The sequence below is a fragment of the Sorex araneus genome, chromosome 1, assembly GCF_027595985.1.
Source record: "Sorex araneus isolate mSorAra2 chromosome 1, mSorAra2.pri, whole genome shotgun sequence".
NCBI classification, from domain to species: Eukaryota; Metazoa; Chordata; class Mammalia; order Eulipotyphla; family Soricidae; genus Sorex; species Sorex araneus.
This window is the reverse complement of record NC_073302.1, coordinates 337,408,575-337,429,698: the sequence shown is the minus strand read 5'-3', so window position 1 is coordinate 337,429,698 and position 21,124 is coordinate 337,408,575. Positions and strand designations below refer to the sequence as shown.

Sequence of the window (21,124 nt, the reverse complement as noted above, 5' to 3'; positions counted from 1 at the left end):
ACAAATAGGAAATAGAATATTCAATGAGTAATAATATGGTAATTGCTGTCTTAATTTGGATAATCTAAATTGATAATGTGTAATACCAAAAACAAATTAATTTAGGAATACATCTTCATGCACTCTTGTTTAGGGTCATTGCTTTTATCAAGGATATGCTGAAGAGATTCCTGAATCAGTTGTGACACTGAGCACTTGTTCAGGACTCAGGTAATTGCGCATTCCAGAGATGTAGATGATTGAATATCTAGCATGTCCTTCTCAGAACCTTTTCCTAACTTTGGGCTTCTTTCAACTGACCTTCTTTGCTATGAATCCTGTCTCCCACCAGATGGTGCCCTGGTCTTGTGCAGTGGTCCCCATTTATGCAATTGTCATTTGTGTCTCCTATGGAATATTCTGGTGGGTGTGTATGAGTGCCATATGGTTGGTCATGTCACTCCAGTTGAGAAATGTTGATCTAGTGTTTCATTAAAATTAAGAAGCCTCTTCAAGGGTATGATGATGACAACAATATGACTTTGATTATGTTTCTTTCTAGATATATTTTATATCCTCTAGTTACTGTATATTTTTGTTTTGTTTCTCTTCCAGATATAATTACAATCACAAAATGTGTGCAGGAAAAGCTTAATAAGTATGCATTTATTAATCACAATAAAAGCACAAAAACTTCTAAACATTTTTATTTGTTATTGATCTATATTTTATTTGTTTGTGGTTGCAGGGGGATACACCTTGTAGTGCTCAGGGTTTACTCCTGGTTCTGTGTTCAGGGATCACTCCTAGTATGGTGGGATGCCAAGCATTGAAAGCCACATTCGAAACATGTGCACCTACCTACTGAACTATCTCTTGGACTCCCTTATTTATATTTAAAATTAGAATATATATTAATTAGTTTTGACTTTTCTCTTTCAGGGGATTATTGCAGCTGGAGAATGTCACTTACGGAATTGAACCATTGGAAACTGCAACTACATATGAACATATACTTTATCAAATACATGGCAATAAAATTGAGTCCCCCCTTTTAAAAGAAAATGGTCAGAACAACCCATTGGTAGATCCATTCTACAAGATTCTTGTGAAGTCAGAGGTAAGTAATACTGTTTATGAAACCTTTGTTCTAATTTTATATTTATTCACATTGAAATTTTTTATATTTAAAAAGTACATTTAAACTATGATTTAAATTTATTTTGTAAGACTTTTAAACATATTTACATGCAATTATACAATGGCTATGCCAAAGTAATAGATACACACTTGACTAGCTAAAAACAAAAAAAAATACAACTCTAAGGGCTGAATATGTGCTTCAGGTGGTAGAGCATATATATGTCTTGCATATGTGAGAGCCTGAATTTGATACTCAGCTTACATAGTTTCTGGAGCACTGTGGGTTTGGAGCACAATAGTTAAATAAAAGACTTTTATCTTAATTGCAATTTTACAAATTTACACATAATAATTAGTAAATTTTCATGATGATTATTTTTCTGTTAGTTTTTTTCCCCCTCTAGTTCATTTGCAAACTATCATTTTGATATAAAATTTAAAAGACAAAATAAGGCAAGAATTTAAGTCAAATTTTCCGAACTAGAGATAGTGTTCTTAAAAATCTTAGAACGCATGCTTCAGTTATTTTAACATATCTGGTAAAATGTAAATTTACCAAAGTGTAATTTTTAATAAAATGATATAATAATTATTCTCATTTGAAATCATTTTCTCTATAATAAATGATGTGATCTTTTTATTAACATGCTATATTTATTCTTTTAAATTCAATATTCTTCATTAATATCTATTAATGTCTTTACTGTTTTATGTATGTCTGGAAAATAAGAATGGGTCTTAATTTCTTTTTTCTAATATAAATAGTTTTGTGGAAACTATTGACCTCATTTTGGTGGATTTCAAATGCTTTTTACATACATGCTTTTTATGTACAAAATAGTAAATGTCACTGTCACTATCATCCCATTGCTCATCAGTTTGCTTGAGCGGGTACCAGTAACGTCTCCCTTGTGAGACTTGTTACTATTTTTGGCATAGCAAATAGGCCACAGGTAGCTTGCCAGGCTCTGCTGTGGGGGTGAGATACTCTCAGTAACTTGCCGGGCTCTCCGAGAGGGGAGGGAGAATCAAACCTGGGACAAAATAGTAATATGAATTAAATTTATAGAGTTATAAATTTTCATTGCATTTTAGTCAAATATTTAATTAAATGGAGGTGACACATTTTTTAATAGTTGCAGCTTATTATAGTCATATCTTAAGGTGTGTATTTGTTATTACTTCCTCATTAGGATTGTTTCTAAAAGTTGAGTTTTATCATTACTGCTAAAAATGAGTTTTATTCCACTTAATTTGAAGAAAATTTAATATTGTGCTAAAGAGAAACAAATAGTAATTGATTAAATGGATTTAGTTTATGACAAACTCCATATGTCTGGCTTTATTTTCATTTGTTTTGGAAAGAATATTGAAAATAGTAAAGGTCATAAAGCAGTTCTTCAAGGATATCACAAAATACATAAATATCAAAAGTATATAGAGGGTAAAACATTTATAATTAAACTGAAACATAAAGTTTATGCCAGTCTGAAGACAACTGCAATAGAATATTGAATATTATGAAACACAACTTTTGCTATTGAAATGCAGTACTACCACAAAAAATAAAGCAAATGTGTCACAGGATTCTACATCCATTGAATGAATCTGCACTAAGTGATGAGTTAGAAGAAAGGGCTCAGCTTTGAACAGACTCTATTTAAATTTCTAGGCTGTCAACAAGGACATTAATGTGGGAAATTAACATAACCATTCCGTGCATAATTTATTTAATCTCTAAAAAAGAATGTTGAAAATATTAAGATGTAACTATGTCAAATGTTAAATAACTTCCTGTGGGTTGAGAGAAAATACAATGAATAAGGCTCTTGATTTGCAAGCAACCAACCTGGTTTAATCCCCAGCCCCTTAGATAGTGCAACTCCAGAAATGATCCCTGAGTTCAGGGTGAAGAGTAAGTACTGAGCAGAGCCAAATATCTCTTCCTGCCTCCCCCCCCAACGACAACAACAACAAAACTTAATAGCAATTACTTGGCATCATATGCAAAGCACCACAAACAATAAATATATGTTAGAACAATACTTAGAAGTAATTATAGAAAATGACCACTCCAAACAATTTGGAAAGGTATAATAAAAGTCAAGAACTTCAGAACCTAAGAAGCACGGGATTTTAATAGAATAGTAGGTGCCTGTGATTTTAGGTTTTAGAGCAGTGGGTAGGGCTTTCACCTTGCACACGGCCGACAGGGGTTTGATTCCTCCGCCCCTCTCAGAGAGCCCGCAAACTACCAAGAGTATCTCTTCCACATGGCAGAGCCTGGCAAGCTACCCGTGGCATATTTGATATGCCAAAAACAGTAACAACAAGTCTCACGATGGAGACATTACTGGTGCCCACTCAAGCAAAACGATGAACACCGGGATGACAGTGACAGTGATTGTGAAAGACACTGATATCCTTTTATTCTGAATTTGATAGCTTTAATTTATAGTTAAGAATCTGAGGGACTGGAGAGACAGTACAGTAGGTAAGGTGCTTGCTTTGAACATGGCCAAGGTGGGTTTGATGTGTATCCTGTATGGTACCCCATTACCAGCCAGAAGTGATCTCTGAGCTCAGAACCAAGAGTAAGCCCTGAGAACCAACTGATGTGGCTCCCCAAACAAAAAAACAAAAAATGTAAATAATCTTCATTATAGCTATATATATTTTTGGGGGGTCACAGAACCAGGAGTAACAGGGGTTACTCCTGGCTCTGTACTCAGGAATTACCCCTGGTGGTGCGCAGGGGACCATATGGGATTCTGGGAATCAAGCCTGTTTGGCCGCGTGCAAGGCAAACGCCCTACCCGCTGTGCTATTGCTCCAGCCCCCATTATAGCTAATTTTTAAAAATTAAAATAATGTCAAAGTTGATACTTTAAACATTTTGACATTTATAATAAGCACAAACTTTGTTTTGTTCTGGTTTGGGCCATACGAGGCAGTGCTTAGGGTTTACTCCTGGCTCTGTGCTCAGGGATCCGTCCTGGTGAGGCTCAGGGCACCGTATAGGATGCCATGGACCAAACCGTGCCCACCATGTGCAAGGCAAGCACTCTGCCTGCTGTTCTATCACTCCATACCTTAAGCAAACTTATTATAAGCAAGGCAAATGCCTTATTGTGAGATGAAAATTAAGCAGAAATCTAGCAAAATACAATAAATTTCTTAGCTGTAAAATTACATGGACACAAGCACTTACATTCTTACCCTCTTAAGTCATGTTGTATTATATAACACGGAGATTATATTCTTCAAGGATTCTGAGACTATATTATTTATGGCATTTCAAAGTGAAATTTGTAAGTAGAGCTAAGTTATATAAAAACCATAGGCTAACATTATTAGTTTCAGAAATCCTTTTGAAATTTTAACACTGATGTTGATAAAACTAGTAACAATAATTTTTCTTAATGTAAAGATAACATGTATTAGCATCTACAGTTAGCATGTAAATCAACATTTTAGCTGTGTATGCTTGTGTTCATATATTGAAATGCTTCCTCCACCCACAAATGGTCTAGGTAAAAATCTTCTCATCTCCTTTCCTCTCTTATACTCTCCAATCATCTTTCCCTTCCATTTCCTTATTTCATCTCCTCTTTCCTCCTCTTCCTTCCCTCTTTGTCGTATTAAAATGCAGAGATGTCATTGGCAGAGTAAGAATGCTCTGAGCACTCCATATATGATTATACCTTAATCTTAAGCTTCCCAAATGTTCAGACCTGTGTGAAAATTAATGCTGCTGCACACTAATATATATATATATATATATAATGATATTAGGAAATATACTGGGTTATCAGCCCACATTATTTGTAGTCACCATTTTCCTAATGTTTCTATTTAGCACTTCAGTTGAAAAAGAATAAATATAGCACAGTGGGTAGGGCGTTTACCTTGCACGAGGCCGACCCAGGTTCAATTCCTCCACCACTCTTGAAAAGTCTGGCAAGCTACTGAGAGTATCTTGCCCGCATGGCAGAGCCTGGAAAGCTACCTGTGGCGTATTCGATATGCCAAAAACAGTAAGAAGTCTCACAATGGAGACGTTGCTGGTGCTCACTCAAGCAAATTGATGAGCAAAGAGATGACAGTAATACAGTGATGCTGTGATAATTTTCAAAGGGAAAAAAGAAGCCTTATTTTATTGGCCTAATAAGTCTGTACATAAGAAATATTAAAGAAAATTAACCAAAGTTCTGACTTAACTATAACTCACAGAAAACAAATTGACATTGTTAATAAGATCTATACAAATCCACAGGAATGGATGCAATACAAATAAATCCTACTAATTAATACATACTGTTTTGGCATATCCAATATGCTATGGGTAGCTTGCCTGGCTCTGTTTGTGCAGGCAGGATACTCTCGGTAGCTTGCGGGGCTCTCCGAGAGGAACCCAGATAATGTGGAACTTTGTGACCTTGGACTCTGAACTCAGTGGGACTTGGAAGCAGAGATTCTCTGCCTGTTATTCTTCCTGCTTTTAACCATAATAAGGCAATTTCAAAACCCAAACTTTGTTGTTTGAAATCACTTCTTAGGCATGTGTCATCTGGCATGGTACAAGATTGTCCTTCACTTCAGTGCCATGAGAAAGTACTTCCTGGGTCAGCCTGAGCTAGTAATTCAGCTATGCCACTTGTTGTTTGACTTCTGAAAGTCCTTTCATCTTGTTAGGAATCAAAAGTTAATAATACACGTGGTGATAACCAAGAATACTTCAATATTGTAATGCATACAAAATCGTCCATGAGCACACTATAAGAATTAAGAAGAACATGGGGCTGGAGCAATAGCACAGTAGATAGGGAGTTTGCCTTGCACGTGGCCAACCCGGGTTCGAATCCCAGCATCCCATATGGTCCCCCGAGCACCGCTAGGAGTAATTCCTGAGTGCATGAGCCAGGAGTAACCCCTGTGCATCTCCGGGTGTGACCCAAAAGGCAAAAAAAAAAAAGAATTAAAAAGAACAATTTTTAAAATATCTGACAACAATATAGGGAAAAGAACTCAATGGTTTCCAGACCTGAAGCACAACTGCCCTTCTTCTCTATCACAATCAATCTATTGTTCTAGTTCCACCTTAAATACCATTTCCTCTGAGAAATGGTCACTGATTTCCCCAAATTAGATTTGGTCCTTCCTCTATAATCTCACAGAATTCTGACATAATTCTGTAGAACATATTTAATTCTTCACGGTATAGTATTAGGCATTTGAATATTTGTCCTCCAAAAGCCGACATAGAACAAAGTGATAGGTATAGCAGGCAATGGTTGGATTTTGAAGGTAGATTCCGCGTATTCAATATGCCCAAAACAGCAACGATAGGTCTCATTCCCCTGACCCTGAAAGAGCCTCCAATCATTGGGAAAGATGAATAAGGAGTGGCTGCTAAAATCTCAGGGCTGGGAGGAATAGAGACATTACTGGTGCTCACTCGAGTAAATCAACGAACAAGGGTATGACAGTGATATAGTGATTTAATACAAACAAGATTATCAGAAAATCAGAATTTACATAACTAACCACAATTATCAAATGAAGATAAATAAAAAATAAAACCCTTAAAAGGTCAGAACATAGGGGCTGGAGCAATAGCAAGCAGGTAGGGCGTTTGCCTTGCACGCGGCTGACCCGGGTTTGATTCCTAGCATCCCATATGGTCCCCTGAGCACCACCATGAATAACTTCTGAGTGCAAACCAGGAGGAAACCCCTGTGCATGCATTGCCGGGTGTACCCAAAAAGCAAAAAAAAAAAAAAAAAAAAAGTCAGAACATAAATATTATTTGGAATATTTATGGGAAAATGTCTAATTAACCTTATTTATCATCAAAAAGTAAATGTTGAATAATCTAATGCATTTCTTAAATGGTGTGAGGAACTGGAGCCCCAGGTCCAGTTCCCATCACTGTATGGCGCCCTCTTCACTGCCACTCCTGTCTGGAAATAACCTTGGTACCACCCTAAAAAAAAGTCACCTAATGACACACTCAATAGCAATAAATTTAACGAATTACTAATAATCACATAGGCATAGATGAGTATGGACTAAAAGTACTAAAGTGACTGATTAATCCATTTAGTAATGTTTATATGAAATCTTAGACTGATTATTATAAATGATAGTGACAGAAAAGCAAATATGTTGTGTTTAGTCACAGTTACTATGCAAAAATTTTTATGAAATATTTAGTTATAGAACTGTATGTATATATTAGTATTAATCTATAACAATTCCTTAATAGTTTGTTCGAGAGGGTGTAGGGAGCCATTTTACCTTACTGATCTTATCCTGTCACTATTTGTTTAATCACTAGCTAACCCCATGCCACACCTAGCAAAGGTTGCCACTCCTAATCTTACTGATCTTATCCTATCAGCATTTGTTTATTACTAGCTAAATCCCGTGCCACACCCTGCATTTCTGTTGGGGGTCCTGGCACCATCTCCTCCCAACAGGGAGGTATAAATACTGTAACTGCCATAGAATAAATGCCTTTTCTCCCTCCTCCGGGCTCTGCGTCTGTTCTTTCGGCTGCGCCCTACGAAGGGTTCTCCCTGCTGAACAGAACGAGACCTCCACATCGACTTCCACAAGAGGGCACCAGTAACGTTTTTCATTGAGAGACTTATTGTTATTGTTTTTGGCATATCCAATATGCACGGGTAGCTTGCCAGGTTCTGCCTCGAGGGCTCGATACTCCAGTAGCTTGCCAGGCTCTCCGAGAGGGGTGGAGGAATCGAACTCGGGTCAGCTGCATGAAAGGCGAACACCCAACTGCTGTGCTATGGCTCCAGCCCTTAAATAGTTAAAGAATTAAAAAAATCAATTGAATATTTTTCAAACAATTCACTTTGTTGAATATAAGCCAAAACATGAATATCAATTATTAAAAGTATAAAATTAGTGAAAATATCACTGTCACTGTCATTCAATAGCTCATCGATTTGCTCGAGTGGGCACCAGTAACGTCTCCATTGTGAGACTTGTTGTTACTGTTTTTGGCATATCGAATATGCCACAGGTAGCTTGCCAGGTCTGCCATGCAGGCGGGATACTCTTGGTAGCTTGCGGGCTCTCTGAGAGGGGTGGAGGAATCAAACCCAGGTGGGCCTTGTGCCAGGCAAAAGCCCTTCCGGCTGTGCTATCACTCCAGCTCAGTGGAAATATAGAAGCAACTTTATAGAAGCAGCTTTTGGGAGAAGTTAATGGAAGTTGTTAGCTAACAGGCATATGAAGTCCCTGTACAAATGTTGTGCATCAAAGTGAACACTGATTCATATAAGTAATTTATTTTGTGGGTGCCAATAATAACAGAACATTAAATTTTCTGATGTGCTTATAAATTTCTCAATTGGAATTTCACTCATATATGCAGTGACCATTTATCCTCTTATTTTCCTATAATTTGTACATATACAGTTTAATAATATGTATATCTTTATATGTTTAGCATCTACTTAAGTGAAATACATTTTATATGCATATATAATGTAAGTAATCATTCCAAACAACTATAAATTTTAAAAGATTTATTTTATTTATATCACTTTCACAGAAAAATGCAGAAACTATCCAAATTAAAAGATTTGTGAAAATAAGGATTCTTATGGATAAATTCTTGGTATGTATTACTGACATATTTCTTTTTTTTTTGTTTTATGTTCTGAAATGAAATACGGAAAAAACTTAACATTACTTACAATAACTTTTTTTCTCTATTCAAAAATCATTGTTGAATAAAATAGGGATAGAATCAAGAATGCTTCATCTAACTAAGTTATCATTCAAGTTTGATGGTGTAATACAAAACTTCACAGACAAAAACAGCTAAAGAAATTCTTGCTCATTACCAGTCACTACAAGATGTATGAAATGGTCTCTCTATGAAGCTCAGGAAGCAAAACTTAACCTGAAGAAACATCCAAAGCCCATACAAAATGTTGACATTGTATATCTTTATTTCAATATTTTAAAAAATATCAATGGACTGAATTTTCCAATTCTGTGCCAAAATGACAAGACAGATGAGAAAACTGAGTAACACTACTTTTAAAATACACTTTTAAAATATGATAAAGGGATTAAAAGTAAGAGACCTGAAAACAATAATAAGAACAAATGGAAGCCAAACAAAGCAAGAGGTGACTGTAATTATATGAGATCAATTAGTTTAGTATAAGAAGATGTAAAAAGGCATTGACACTGAATAATCCTTGGTAACACTGCCTGGGGCTGAGATTTCTGGAGACCTCTGGGTGGTGATTCGCCAAGCTTAAAGAAACTTTTATTCAAATCTGTTGCTTTATTTTTTCATCAAACTGTTTATTGTTCTGCTGTATAAGCACTTTCTGTATTTTGGATATTGAGCACTTGTCATATAGACTAGGGCTTCTGAAACTCTTCCACTAGGACTTCTTTTCACTTAATACATCTTTATATAACACTTATTTCAAGAAAAATTTTCTTTCTTCTTTGACTTCTTTGCCCAGCATTAATTTATTGTTTCTTTCCATAATTAAAAAAATTAAATGACAGTGAAATACACTTTCCATAATTAAAAAAATTAAATCACAGTGAAATACAGTCATAAAGCTGTTCATGATTGGATTTTAGTCATATAATGTTCCAACACCTGTCTCTTAACCAGTGTACATTTCCCACCACCAGTGTCCCCAGTTTTCTCCCATTCTCTCTCTCTCTCTCTGCCAACTTTCCACCTTTTTCTATAGCTCACTTATAACTTCATGGTATTGTGCTCTGAGAATATCCTTAATATGATTTCTACTTTTCTGATTTTACCGATAGTTGAATAATGCTTCAGCACGATGTCTGCCCTGTGCTCTAGAAAACACTGTTAAATCTTAGAGGGTTCGAAGATTCTATTAACTAAGATTCCAGTTCTTCTAGTTCTTCATTTAGGTCCCTTATTTTCTGATTTTTCTTATGTTTCTGATGTTCTTGCACTGATATTCTATCTAGTTCTGTCCAATGCCAAAGTGGGTGTAAAGTCTCCTACTGATATTTTACCAACATCAGTGTATCTGTTCAGGTTTGTTAATAGTTATTCTAAAAAATTTCTGCCCCTTTATTCATGCAAATATTTTGATAATAATTATTCCGCATTTATTTATTGAGCTTTCAGTACCATGAAATGCCCATCTTTACATCTTACTATTTTATCTAACTTGAATGCTATGTATGACTTTGAGAGCAAGTATAACTTTCTGTACATTTATAAATGTAAAATTAACCTGCATACTCTTTTTTTCATCATTTAGTTCAAACTCTGAGCTTATCATAAGGATTAAGATGTAAGCAGCATTTTTTACCTATTTTTTGAACCATAACACCCAAAGGACAGAGAAAGTAGGAGGGATTGTACCTGCCACAGAGGCGGGAGGTGGGAAGGGATGGGGGTGAGGGGAAGGATACTGGGAACATTGGGCGTGGGGAATGGGCACTGGTGGAGGGGTGGGTACTTGAACTTTGTTTGACTGGAATGCAATCATGAAAATCTGTAAGTCTGTAAATGTATCTTACGATGATTCATTAAAATAAAAAAATTGTAAAAAGATGTAAGCAGCAGAATGTGAATTTTGTTTCATGATATATCCATCCTTTCGACAGAGAAATTTTTTATAATTATTTATAAATTGTATGATTATTAATAAATTATATCACTGTCATTGTCACCCCATTGTTTATTGATTTACTCTAGTGGGCACCAGTAACGTCTCCATCTTGTGACTTGTTGTTACTATTTTTGGCATATTGAATACGCCACAGGTAGCTTGCCAGGCTCTGTCTGCTGTGCAGGCAAGATACTCTCGGTAGCTTGCCGGGCTCTCCGAGAGAGGCGGAGGAATTGAACCTGGGTCAGCCACGTGCAAGACAAACGCCCTAAGGCTGTGCTATCGATCTAGCCCAATAAATTATATAAATTTATGAAATATTTATGAATGGTGGTTGTTGCCATTTTTCTATTAGAATTTTGGTTGATTTTTCCATTAAATTTTTTGCTGTTGTTGCTTCCATTAAATATTTTTGTTGTTTTTTGTTGTTTCCATTATTTATTTTTTGCTTCTTACTGCAGGTCAATCAGTATTACTTGTAGATCTCATTTTGATATAACATTTTTTTCTGTTATATATTGTCTAGAAATATTTTATTATTCTGTCAAATTTGAATAATATACTTAGAGTTGAAAATTTGTTGTCAAAGAATTTTCCTATTTATTTTTAATATGTTATTCTTGCTTCTTGCCATTGTCTTCTTGCTTCTTGAGTTTCACTGGGAAACCAGATGTGAAACTTATATTCTTTCCCTAATATGTGTAGTTTTGCATCTCTTGGCACATTATTATTATTATTAGTCTTTTTGCTTTATGATGTGCACTGGTATTATTTTGTTTGAGATTATTTCATTTGTTTACTTTTTGGGCTTCCTGGATCAGTACATAAGTCTTCTTCTTTGGATGGAAATTTACCTGATATTATCTCTTCTATTAATTATTTGTTCCCTTTTTTTCTCCTCCTTCGGGAATTCCTAAAATGTATAAGGTGTCCTTCTAACTATTATCTATCTGAAATATTCTTCAATAAACTTTCTTCAGTAAAAATTTCTTTCCTATTCCCACCTCTTTAATGGTGCTGTGTGCATCATATGAAGTCACTGATGCAAATTTTAGCTTTCCCAATTTTTCTGCTGAGTTCTGCTAATATATTGTTTAGCTCCATATTTTCTGTTGAATTAATTCTATCTTTTTCACCATCCGGTTTCATTTAAGTTTAAGTATCTCCCAATGATTTTCTTAGTTTGGTAAATACAGAGAATTATTGTTTTAAAATCATCCTCAGGCATTGTTAAACATTATGAAGTACTCAAGGACTTTTGTCTGAATCCATGAGATCAGCTTAATTCTTTCATTTCTTTTCATTATTACTGTGGCTCTATTGATACTAACGGTGGAGCACCAAATACTGGGTTGCCTGAGAAGTGATTCAGTGATCCCATTCACATCATCAGTCTAATACTTAAGGCTATTAAATTCTGGCATCCATAGCTACTGTGTGATTATCAGTTAGACCAGCATGGTGGAACTGGTGAGATCAGGGCTTGTCTTTAAGATTCTTGATTATATCAGTTAAACTACGGAAGATGACAGGGGTAAAGTAGGATATAGGATTACAGCGTGTCAAATAGCTAATATTATGGGGTCAAAGTGTGTGGTGACTGGGTATTTATTTAGGCTTCAGGTTGGGGAAAGAGAAATGTCATGGGTGGGTCTAAGGAGAGAATTGAGGTTTACTTTTCAGGGCAAAGGTAGGGGACACTGAAGTGCCTGGGAACAGAGACAAAGCTTGGACACTTGTTACTCACCTGCTAAGAAAAGAAAATGAAAGGTGTATGCTGAGGCTCATGGTATGCGGGAGACTAAAGTCCTGGGAAATATCTCAGGGAGAAGCAGTTTGTGTAACTCACCTACCTAGTCCAATGGGATTCTGACAACAATTTAGACTTTCACATCTGTACTGTATGTTCCCTGTCACTGTCACTGTCATCCCGTTGCTCATCAATTTGCTCGAGTGGCACCAGTAACGTCTCCATTGTGAGACTTGTTACTGTTTTTGGCATATCGAATACACCATGGATAGCTTGTCAGGCTCTGCCGTGTGGGAGGGATAGCTTGCCAGGCTCTCTGAGAAGGGCGAAGGAATTGAACCCGGGTTGTCAAGGCAAACTGTGCTATCGCTCCTACAATAATGTTAAATTTTGTTTTATATACTTGGCTACTATGCTATAATATGAAAATTTATAATGCATCATTTATGATGACTATTTTATAAATATTTGAAAATATATTTATTTTTGCCTTCTAGTTTTTATATTAATACAACCATATATGGTTTTTATATGTAATATTTTTTAATATTATTTTGATCTATTTTTCTTCCAGTTGATGTGGGTATGCTTTCTTTTCACTCAGAAATTTTCTGTGTTTTTGATGCTTTTACTCTTGGTATGTTTTGTGTTCTTTTATTTTAATGTCTTCATATGTCATCAGTAACTCAAAATTGAGTGTGACTTAACACAAATTGAAGCATCAGTTTGTAATTGTGTAATTGTAGTGTAATTATCAATATGTTAGCACTGTCTGTAGCACTGTAGCACTGTTGTCTCATTGTTCATCGATATGCTCAAAAGGGCACCAGTAATGTCGCCATTGTGAGACTTGTTACTGTTTTTGGCATATCAAATATGCCACAGGTAGCTTGCCAGGCTCTGTCGTGCAGGCAGGATACTCTCGGTAGCTCGCCAGGCTCTCTGAGACAGATGGAGGATTCGAACCCAGGTCGGCCTCATGCAAGGCAAATGCCCTACCTGCTGTGCTATTGCTCCAGTCCCATCAATATGTTAGTTACACTAATTTTTTTGTTATCTTTATTTGCCAATATAAATATATGTGCACTTATTTCTAATATTTTTTTGTTATCTCATATTTGCTATTGTAAATATCTGTGCACTTATTTCCACTAAATTTTTCCTACTATATGCTATACTTGACTTTCAAAGAATCACCTTTCTTGGTTCATTTTCTAAACTGAGTACATCTAATAAAAACCTATATCACTTGATAAAATGAATGAAATATATGCTTCATTTTCTAAAATATGTTTTTTAAGTGGAAAGTTTACATAAGATAGAAAAAAGGTGAGCAGTTAATAAAGAGCTAAGGAAATAACATTGCTATTGTCTTTACCAGAGAACTCTTATATATTGTATTTTCTTTCATACCAGGAGCTTGCTGAAAAGTTGATGGAAATTTTTGAAGACTTAAGCTTCAATGTTGTATTTGGATTATGTCATTTACCCAAAATACATAGTTATGTAATTTGGGGGGGATGTGGAGAAAGCATACTTGATTAATGTGTATAGCTGAAAGTTTAAGTAATGGTGATAATGTATACTAGTTTTTAAGAACTGGGATCTTAAGTTTTCCCATAATTTCTTTTTCCTTTCTTTAACCTTTTTATGAATCACTGTCAGATAGACCCTTACAAAGCTATTCATGATGAAATTTCAGTCATACAATATTCCAACACTCATCCTTCCGCCAGTGTTCCCATTAATTCCTGTATCTAGTAATAGAAAGATAATTTACAACTATCTTTTAAAAATATTTAGTGTACCTGAAACTGACTGGTAATTCAAAATTGTATTTTTGACCTTTCACTTTAAAACAATTTCATGATTTTGACATGATACTATATACTTATGTAATGTATGATCATTCTAGTGATTAAGAAAAATATTGTCTTTCAGTTTGACTATATGGGCTCTAACGTGGCCATCGCAACTGAGAAAGTTTTCAGTGTTTTTGGTCTTATCAACAGTGTGAGTATTATTACTTATTTAAATTTTTTTCTATCAGAAATATAAATTGCACATGCTTTTTCATAAAAGGCAGAATGCTCTCGATTGTTTTAACCACCAATAAATTTCAACTCTAAAATATTAATGTTCACTAAATATTAACATTGATAAAGTTGCAATACTGTACTTATTTCTGTATATATATCCTTTATTTTCTGTTTCCAGATGTTTTCACAGCTAAAAGTGACTGTTTACCTGTCTTCTTTGGAAATCTGGTCTGATAAAAATAAGATTCAAACTGATGGGGATGTTGGTGCAGTACTACAAAGATTTGTGTCCTGGAAAGAGAATTTTTTGCCTCAGAGACCCCATGAAATGGCATACTTATTAATGTATGGCTTTATTTGCATTAATATATGACTTATTAATTTCTTTGAGAGTACACATCAATATATCACAAAATGTATATTTACAATAAAATATAAAATATTGTGTGAATACTACATTTCCCAAGAGCAAAAAAAAAAGTGAGAATCATGTAAGACACTAATTTATAATAGGCAGGGCAGTTATTCTCAGAGTAAACTGTTTACATTTAGAAAAGTAACATGGAAAATTTGAAAAGTCTTACATTAGACATGAGAGCTATAGTTTCAAAGATTTTTTTGTAAATGATTGGAACTGCCTTCCTAGCCTTAAATAAAATGTAAAATACCTAACATGCTTCAACAGTTTTATAATAAACCTAATTATGATGGGAGAAACACAAACTGAAATATGATTGTTATGATATTTTGTACTGTATATCTACAAATTTAGAATGTAGTCAATGAGTTATACAGATTTTTGTTTTAATATTTTCATTATTTTGTTTGGGATAAAAATGCAATCATAAAAATCTTGAAAATATGGAATATATTTATAAACTCATTGGTGTCTCCTGTGCAACCTAAGGTCAGATTTTGGGATTCATGAGTAAGTATTTGTTTTTACAATGTAGGAGTACTGCTATTTATTCAGCCACTGATTAAGCTGATTAAATTGGGCATAAACTCCACATTACTTTTTTTATTCACTGTATCACTGTCATCCCGTTGCTCATCGATTTGTTCAAGTGGGCACTGGTAACATCTCCATTGAGAGACTTGTTGTTACTGCTTTTGGCATATCGAATACAACACGGGTAGCTTGCCAGGCTCTGCTCTGAGGGCGAGATACTCTCGGTAGCTTGCTGGGCTCTCCGAGAGGGACGGAGGAATCAAACCCAGGTGGGCCACGTGAAAGGCAAACGCCTTACCCGCTGTGCTATAGCTCCAGCCCACTTTTTTATTAACTTTTTAAAATTGGATATCCTTGAGAGACCATTACAAAGCTGTTCATAATTGGGTTTCAGTCATAAAATGGTCCAGAACCCATCCCTCCATCACTGTACATTTCCCAGCTCCAATGTTCCACGTTTTACCACCATCACCCCAAGCCCCCACCCCCCACCCCAGGCTCCCTCTATGGGAAGCACTTTCCTTCTTGCTCTCATGAGTAACTTTTTCAGTAAATCAGGACATTAGGACACTTTATATGCATATATGAATTTTTCACACATGGCTGCATAATTTTGACTTTCCACTCATACCTTCTGATCTAACACTTTTCACACATCTTAAGAAATCACTTATGTGCAAATAGTAGGGGGTAGAAATATGCTGGCTTTTACATTTTAGAATTATATCCATACATTGGTAACAAAAGCTGAGTGTGTTTTGGAGGTAATGCAGCATTACTAGATATTTTTTGCTGTATATAATTGTAATGTTCAAGTAGTTGTTAGTACTTTGTAAGAACTATGAATGATTACTCACCTTAAAATTATTAAAAATATTAAAACAATAGGCAAATATGTATGTACTTTTCTTATTTTAAAGCAACATTTTTATTGAGTTCAGTTTTATAAAACCATTCAGTAGTTATTTATTTAATGCAAATTTATTCATGAAAAATGTATTATTTAGTTATAGAGAACACCCTAATAATGTTGGAGCATCATTTCATGGAAAGGCATGTGATCCAAAATTTTCTTCCGGGGTTGCCGTGGTATGCATTCTATTCACATTTCTTTATTATTTAGAGCAAAGTTTTAAACTTTTTGTCCTATTATCCTGAATGTTTTTGAACAGTATTTTTTAATAATTGGAATATATTTACATTGTGTAAAGCAGCCATAACCCAGTTTTGGAGGAATGTGTGACATTGAGCATTACAGCTAAGCAAGCACCTTAACTTCTGTACTAAAGCTATCACCCTGAAATTCACATATATTTTAAGATTTTTACGTGAATTCATTTAGACATAGACAGAAGTTGGTTTGCTGTACTGCATGTCATATTTTTCTGTTTAATACTTGAGCAATTATCATTGATTTTCAAAGTTACTTCATTGTTTCATTATCAACCAAGAGTTCATATTAGATAAACTGCATTCTCATTAGCATATTATTTTCTATTACTATGCTATTGTATCTGCTTTAATTGATATAAAATGATATATTATGATTTTTATTTATACCTACAAATATTAGTGAACCTTTAAAAATTCTTATAACCTTTGTATACAATCTTTGGAGGAATATTATTCAACTCATAAGTCAATTTTAAAAGTAGATTACTTAGCTTTTGTTCTTTGATTGTAGGATATTTTTAAGTTTTTTTATGAACCTTCTATTAAATACATTATAGAAAATATTATTTTCATTCTTCAAAATATTTGTGAACTTTGCTGGCTATGTCCTTTGAACCACAAAAATTAAATATCCAGGGCTGGAGCAATAGTATAGTGGGTGGGGCATTTGCCTTGCACATGGCTGACCTGGGTTTGATTCCCAGCATCCCATATGGTCCCCTGAGCACCGCCAGGAGTAATTCCTGATTGCAAAGCCAGGATTAATAGCTGTGAAACACCGGGTGTGACCCAAACCCCCCCCAAAATAAATAAAATATTCTTATAGTCATATTTATTTGATTTTGTGTTTTTATATAAGTTTAAGTATACACCCATGTTATATAAGTATACACCCATGTCTGCTGTAGCGTATGTCTTAACCACTGTACTATCTTCTGTCCAAGTATATGTTGTTGGACTGGAGAGATAGCACAGTGGGTAGGGCGTTTGCTTTTTATTCTCTTTATTCTTTTTTTTGTTTTTTTGGGTTACACCCGGTGATACACAGGGGTTACTCCTGGTGGTGCTCAGGGGACCATATGGGATGCTGGGAATCAAACCTGGGTCGGCTACCTGCAAGGCAAACGCCCTACCTGCTGTGTTATTGCTCCAGCCCCCACTACCAGTAATTTTTGAGTGCAGAGCCAGGAGTAACCCCTGTGCATCACTGGTTGTGACCCAAAAGGCAAAAAGAAAATTGCATTGTGAAATATTGCTAAATTTATTTATATATTCTATCAGCCCCATTTATCAAATTGTTTGGGATTTCTAGGGGTAGTATCTTTTCAGTCTATAAACAAAGTTGATTTTGCCTCTTTTGTCCAAGATGTGTAACATGTTTATTTATTATTTATTCATTTAATTCATGATGGCTATCATTAGGTCTTTCAATGCCATGCTAAATAAAAGTTTAAATAGAAATTTCCTATCTTGTCATTTCCCCTAGAAAGAAAGAACTGAGGATTTTATCTGAAATTGTATTTATAGTTTGTTGACATTTACAATTATAAAAAGATCTTGTCTGTTGTAGAATGTTTTTCTGCATTTATTTAAAACGTTTTTTGGTCCTTCCTTCATTTTGTAAAAACATACTGAATTGATAGGTGTCCACATATTTCAGTCTTTTATGCAATAATGTCATGATCACAATGTACGTATCTTCTAATCTAATCTAGCATTAAATTTGAATATTCTTGTATCAACATTCTTTTTGTACATTGTCAATTTTCTTTTCCTATTCAATGTCTGTATTTGATACCAGGGCCATGTAGGCCTTACGGAATGAGTTTGGTAATTTTATTCCCATATAATTATTGTTTTATAAGAGATGTGCTGTTGATTTAAGACATTCACTTTTTTTTCTCCTAATGCATATATTGCATATAAAACCTTCACTCTCCTAGGAAATCTTTAGCTGTCCACAAAGTTGAATATGTTATCTTTGTTTTCATGTATCTCACAGTGCTTTCCAACGTTTCATACAACTTTTTTTGAGTAGTGTGCAAAAATTGCTTATTAAAATCCTACTTTTTAATGTATTTTTAAATTATTAATTTTGTTTTTATTTAATTAAAGTCAGAAAAAAAATTAAAGGGTATTTTTTTTATTAAACCAATGAGAAATATGACATTTCTTGGAGAAAACTCTAAATATACTTAGAAAATTGTGTTCTGGGCAGAGAGTTAGCTCTGTACATTGAAGTGTTGGCTTGGCATGCAGAAAGGCCAGCATCACCCATTGGCATCACCTGGTTCTCGAAGCACCACTGGAAGAAACTTTCAAGCATGAATAACCTCCAACCTCCGAATACTCTGGGGGCTGATTAGATAGATCAGTATTCGAAAGCTTGCCTTGCTCCAAATTGAATCCTGCACTACAAGACACCACCCATCCCTGTAGCACTACTCGGTTTGTCCCTGCTCACCACTGAGCTCTCTTGACTCAAGCAACACCACATGTCCAGACCCAGCAACAAACCGTTAGTCATACATGCACTTGAATTTACCTGGAGGGGCACTGTTGGGATATTCTAAAAAAAATGTGTAGTCAGCTAGCAGATAAAAGGTTTAAAGCCATCTGGCTGGGTAAATATCAAAGAGAATTTGTTTAAACCTATATTTTCACAAAGGGGTTCTTATTAATCTTAATAGTAATTAATAATAATCAAAATTGAAAACAACATATCCTGCAATTATCAATTTTCAAGTTGGTAATTTCATGAAAAGAATTTAGATCAAATAACTCCTAAAACTATTTCTGAAATTATCATTAATTATCAGCTAAACCCTTATTAATATATTTTCCATGTGTTGACTTGAAAATTGATATAGTTAATGAACCAGTGTTATTTTTAGATCTTAAGTGAGGACATAAAATATGCAACAGCACTATCTGTTATGTCAAAATATCTAAAATAAATAACAAATATAACTATTTTTCCATATTTACATGAAAATAATAAAATTTATTATGCAATTACATATGATTTTAAAGTTATATAATATTAACATAAATATCTGAAAATATTGAAGAGTTGAACAAATAATAAGCAACATTCATTTGCTTTTTTTTTAAATTTAGTTTCCAAAGACGATAACTTTAGAGTCATTTTCAGTTGTAATGACACAGTTGATTGGAGTCAGTTTTGGTTTAAGTTATGAAGAGGTCAACAATTGTCATTGTTCAAGAACTGCATGCATAATGAATCCTGAGGCTATGTAAGGTGTTGTTTTTATCACATTTTTTCTTGAGAAATATTTTATTATTCTTTGTATACAATTTCTTACAATATAATTTGAGAAAAATATTGTTATTTAGTACTATGTGATAATTTACATCGTGTTGAATCTCAAGAATTTCATATTGGCAAAAATGACTTAGTAATCCTAATTTTCAACGTTATAGCCAGAAAGTGAATGTTGATGACTTTGAGTTTTAGTAGAATTTGAGTAAAATCTAATTTCATCTTTTGTACTCTAAATATTTGCAATAATTATCTACAATGTCCAGCTATTTTTTGACTATCTGGAAAAGGTCATATCACAGTTACTCAGGGCTTACTGCCAACTTAGTGCTCAGGAGTGCTTCCAGCAGTGCTGAGTGGCTGTGAAGTGCTTGGTATCTATCCTGGGCCTCCTGCTGGCAGAGAAGGAACTGAACCCTTTCTGAGCTCTCTCTTATGCCCTCTTTTCATATCTTGCACACAAGTTAACAAGACACATACAAACAAAATATCCTGCCCCCCAAATATACATATATACATGTGTGTATGTATGTAACATACATATGTATATTATGTGTACATATATATGTTTATTTTGTGTGGGGGCCAGGATATTTTGTTTGTATGTGTCTGTTAACTTGTATGTTTATGTAGAACATATACATAGAACATATATATGTGTATATATATCTGGAACATATATATATATGTGTGTGCATGTGTGTGTGTGTTGGTGTAGAATAGAGTAAAATGAAGGGAGAAAAATGACAGTTATGTAATAAGTTACTGCATGTAAAATTGGAAATATAGGTGCTGGAGCGATAGTACAGCAGGTAGGGCTTTTGCCTTGTACGCGGCCGACCTGAGTTCAATCCCCGACATATGGGAATATGGTGCCCAAGCACCACCAGGAATAATTTCTGAGTTCAGAGCCAGGAGTAACCCCTGATTATTGCTGGGTGTGACCCAAAAAACAAAAAAAAATTGGAATTATAAGAATGAACTTGAAGCTTATTATGCAATAGTGAAGTAGACATTGCCCTTTTGTAAAAATATATTACATTTTAAACCGATTTGATTTATATAGTACAGATTATTGGCCACCAGACTTCGTGCCAGGCTGTTTTCACTCGGGGCACCCCAGAGGGGATAAGGTGAGAGCCCTCC

The 21,124-nt window shown here is 34.7% G+C and overlaps 1 protein-coding gene across 1 annotated transcript in view; it reads left to right on the top strand.

Annotated features, from left to right (window-relative positions):
• The window catches only part of LOC101543291 (A disintegrin and metallopeptidase domain 3-like), an 84,411-nt gene that overhangs the window by 15,305 nt on the left and 47,982 nt on the right, over positions 1–21,124 (top strand). The window contains exons 5-11 of the mRNA XM_004606924.2: positions 134–210; positions 922–1,099; positions 8,705–8,770; positions 14,473–14,544; positions 14,749–14,915; positions 16,530–16,611; positions 19,816–19,952. Coding sequence (XP_004606981.2) covers positions 134–210; positions 922–1,099; positions 8,705–8,770; positions 14,473–14,544; positions 14,749–14,915; positions 16,530–16,611; positions 19,816–19,952 — 779 coding nt within the window. The remainder of the gene's footprint in view (positions 1–133; positions 211–921; positions 1,100–8,704; positions 8,771–14,472; positions 14,545–14,748; positions 14,916–16,529; positions 16,612–19,815; positions 19,953–21,124) is intronic.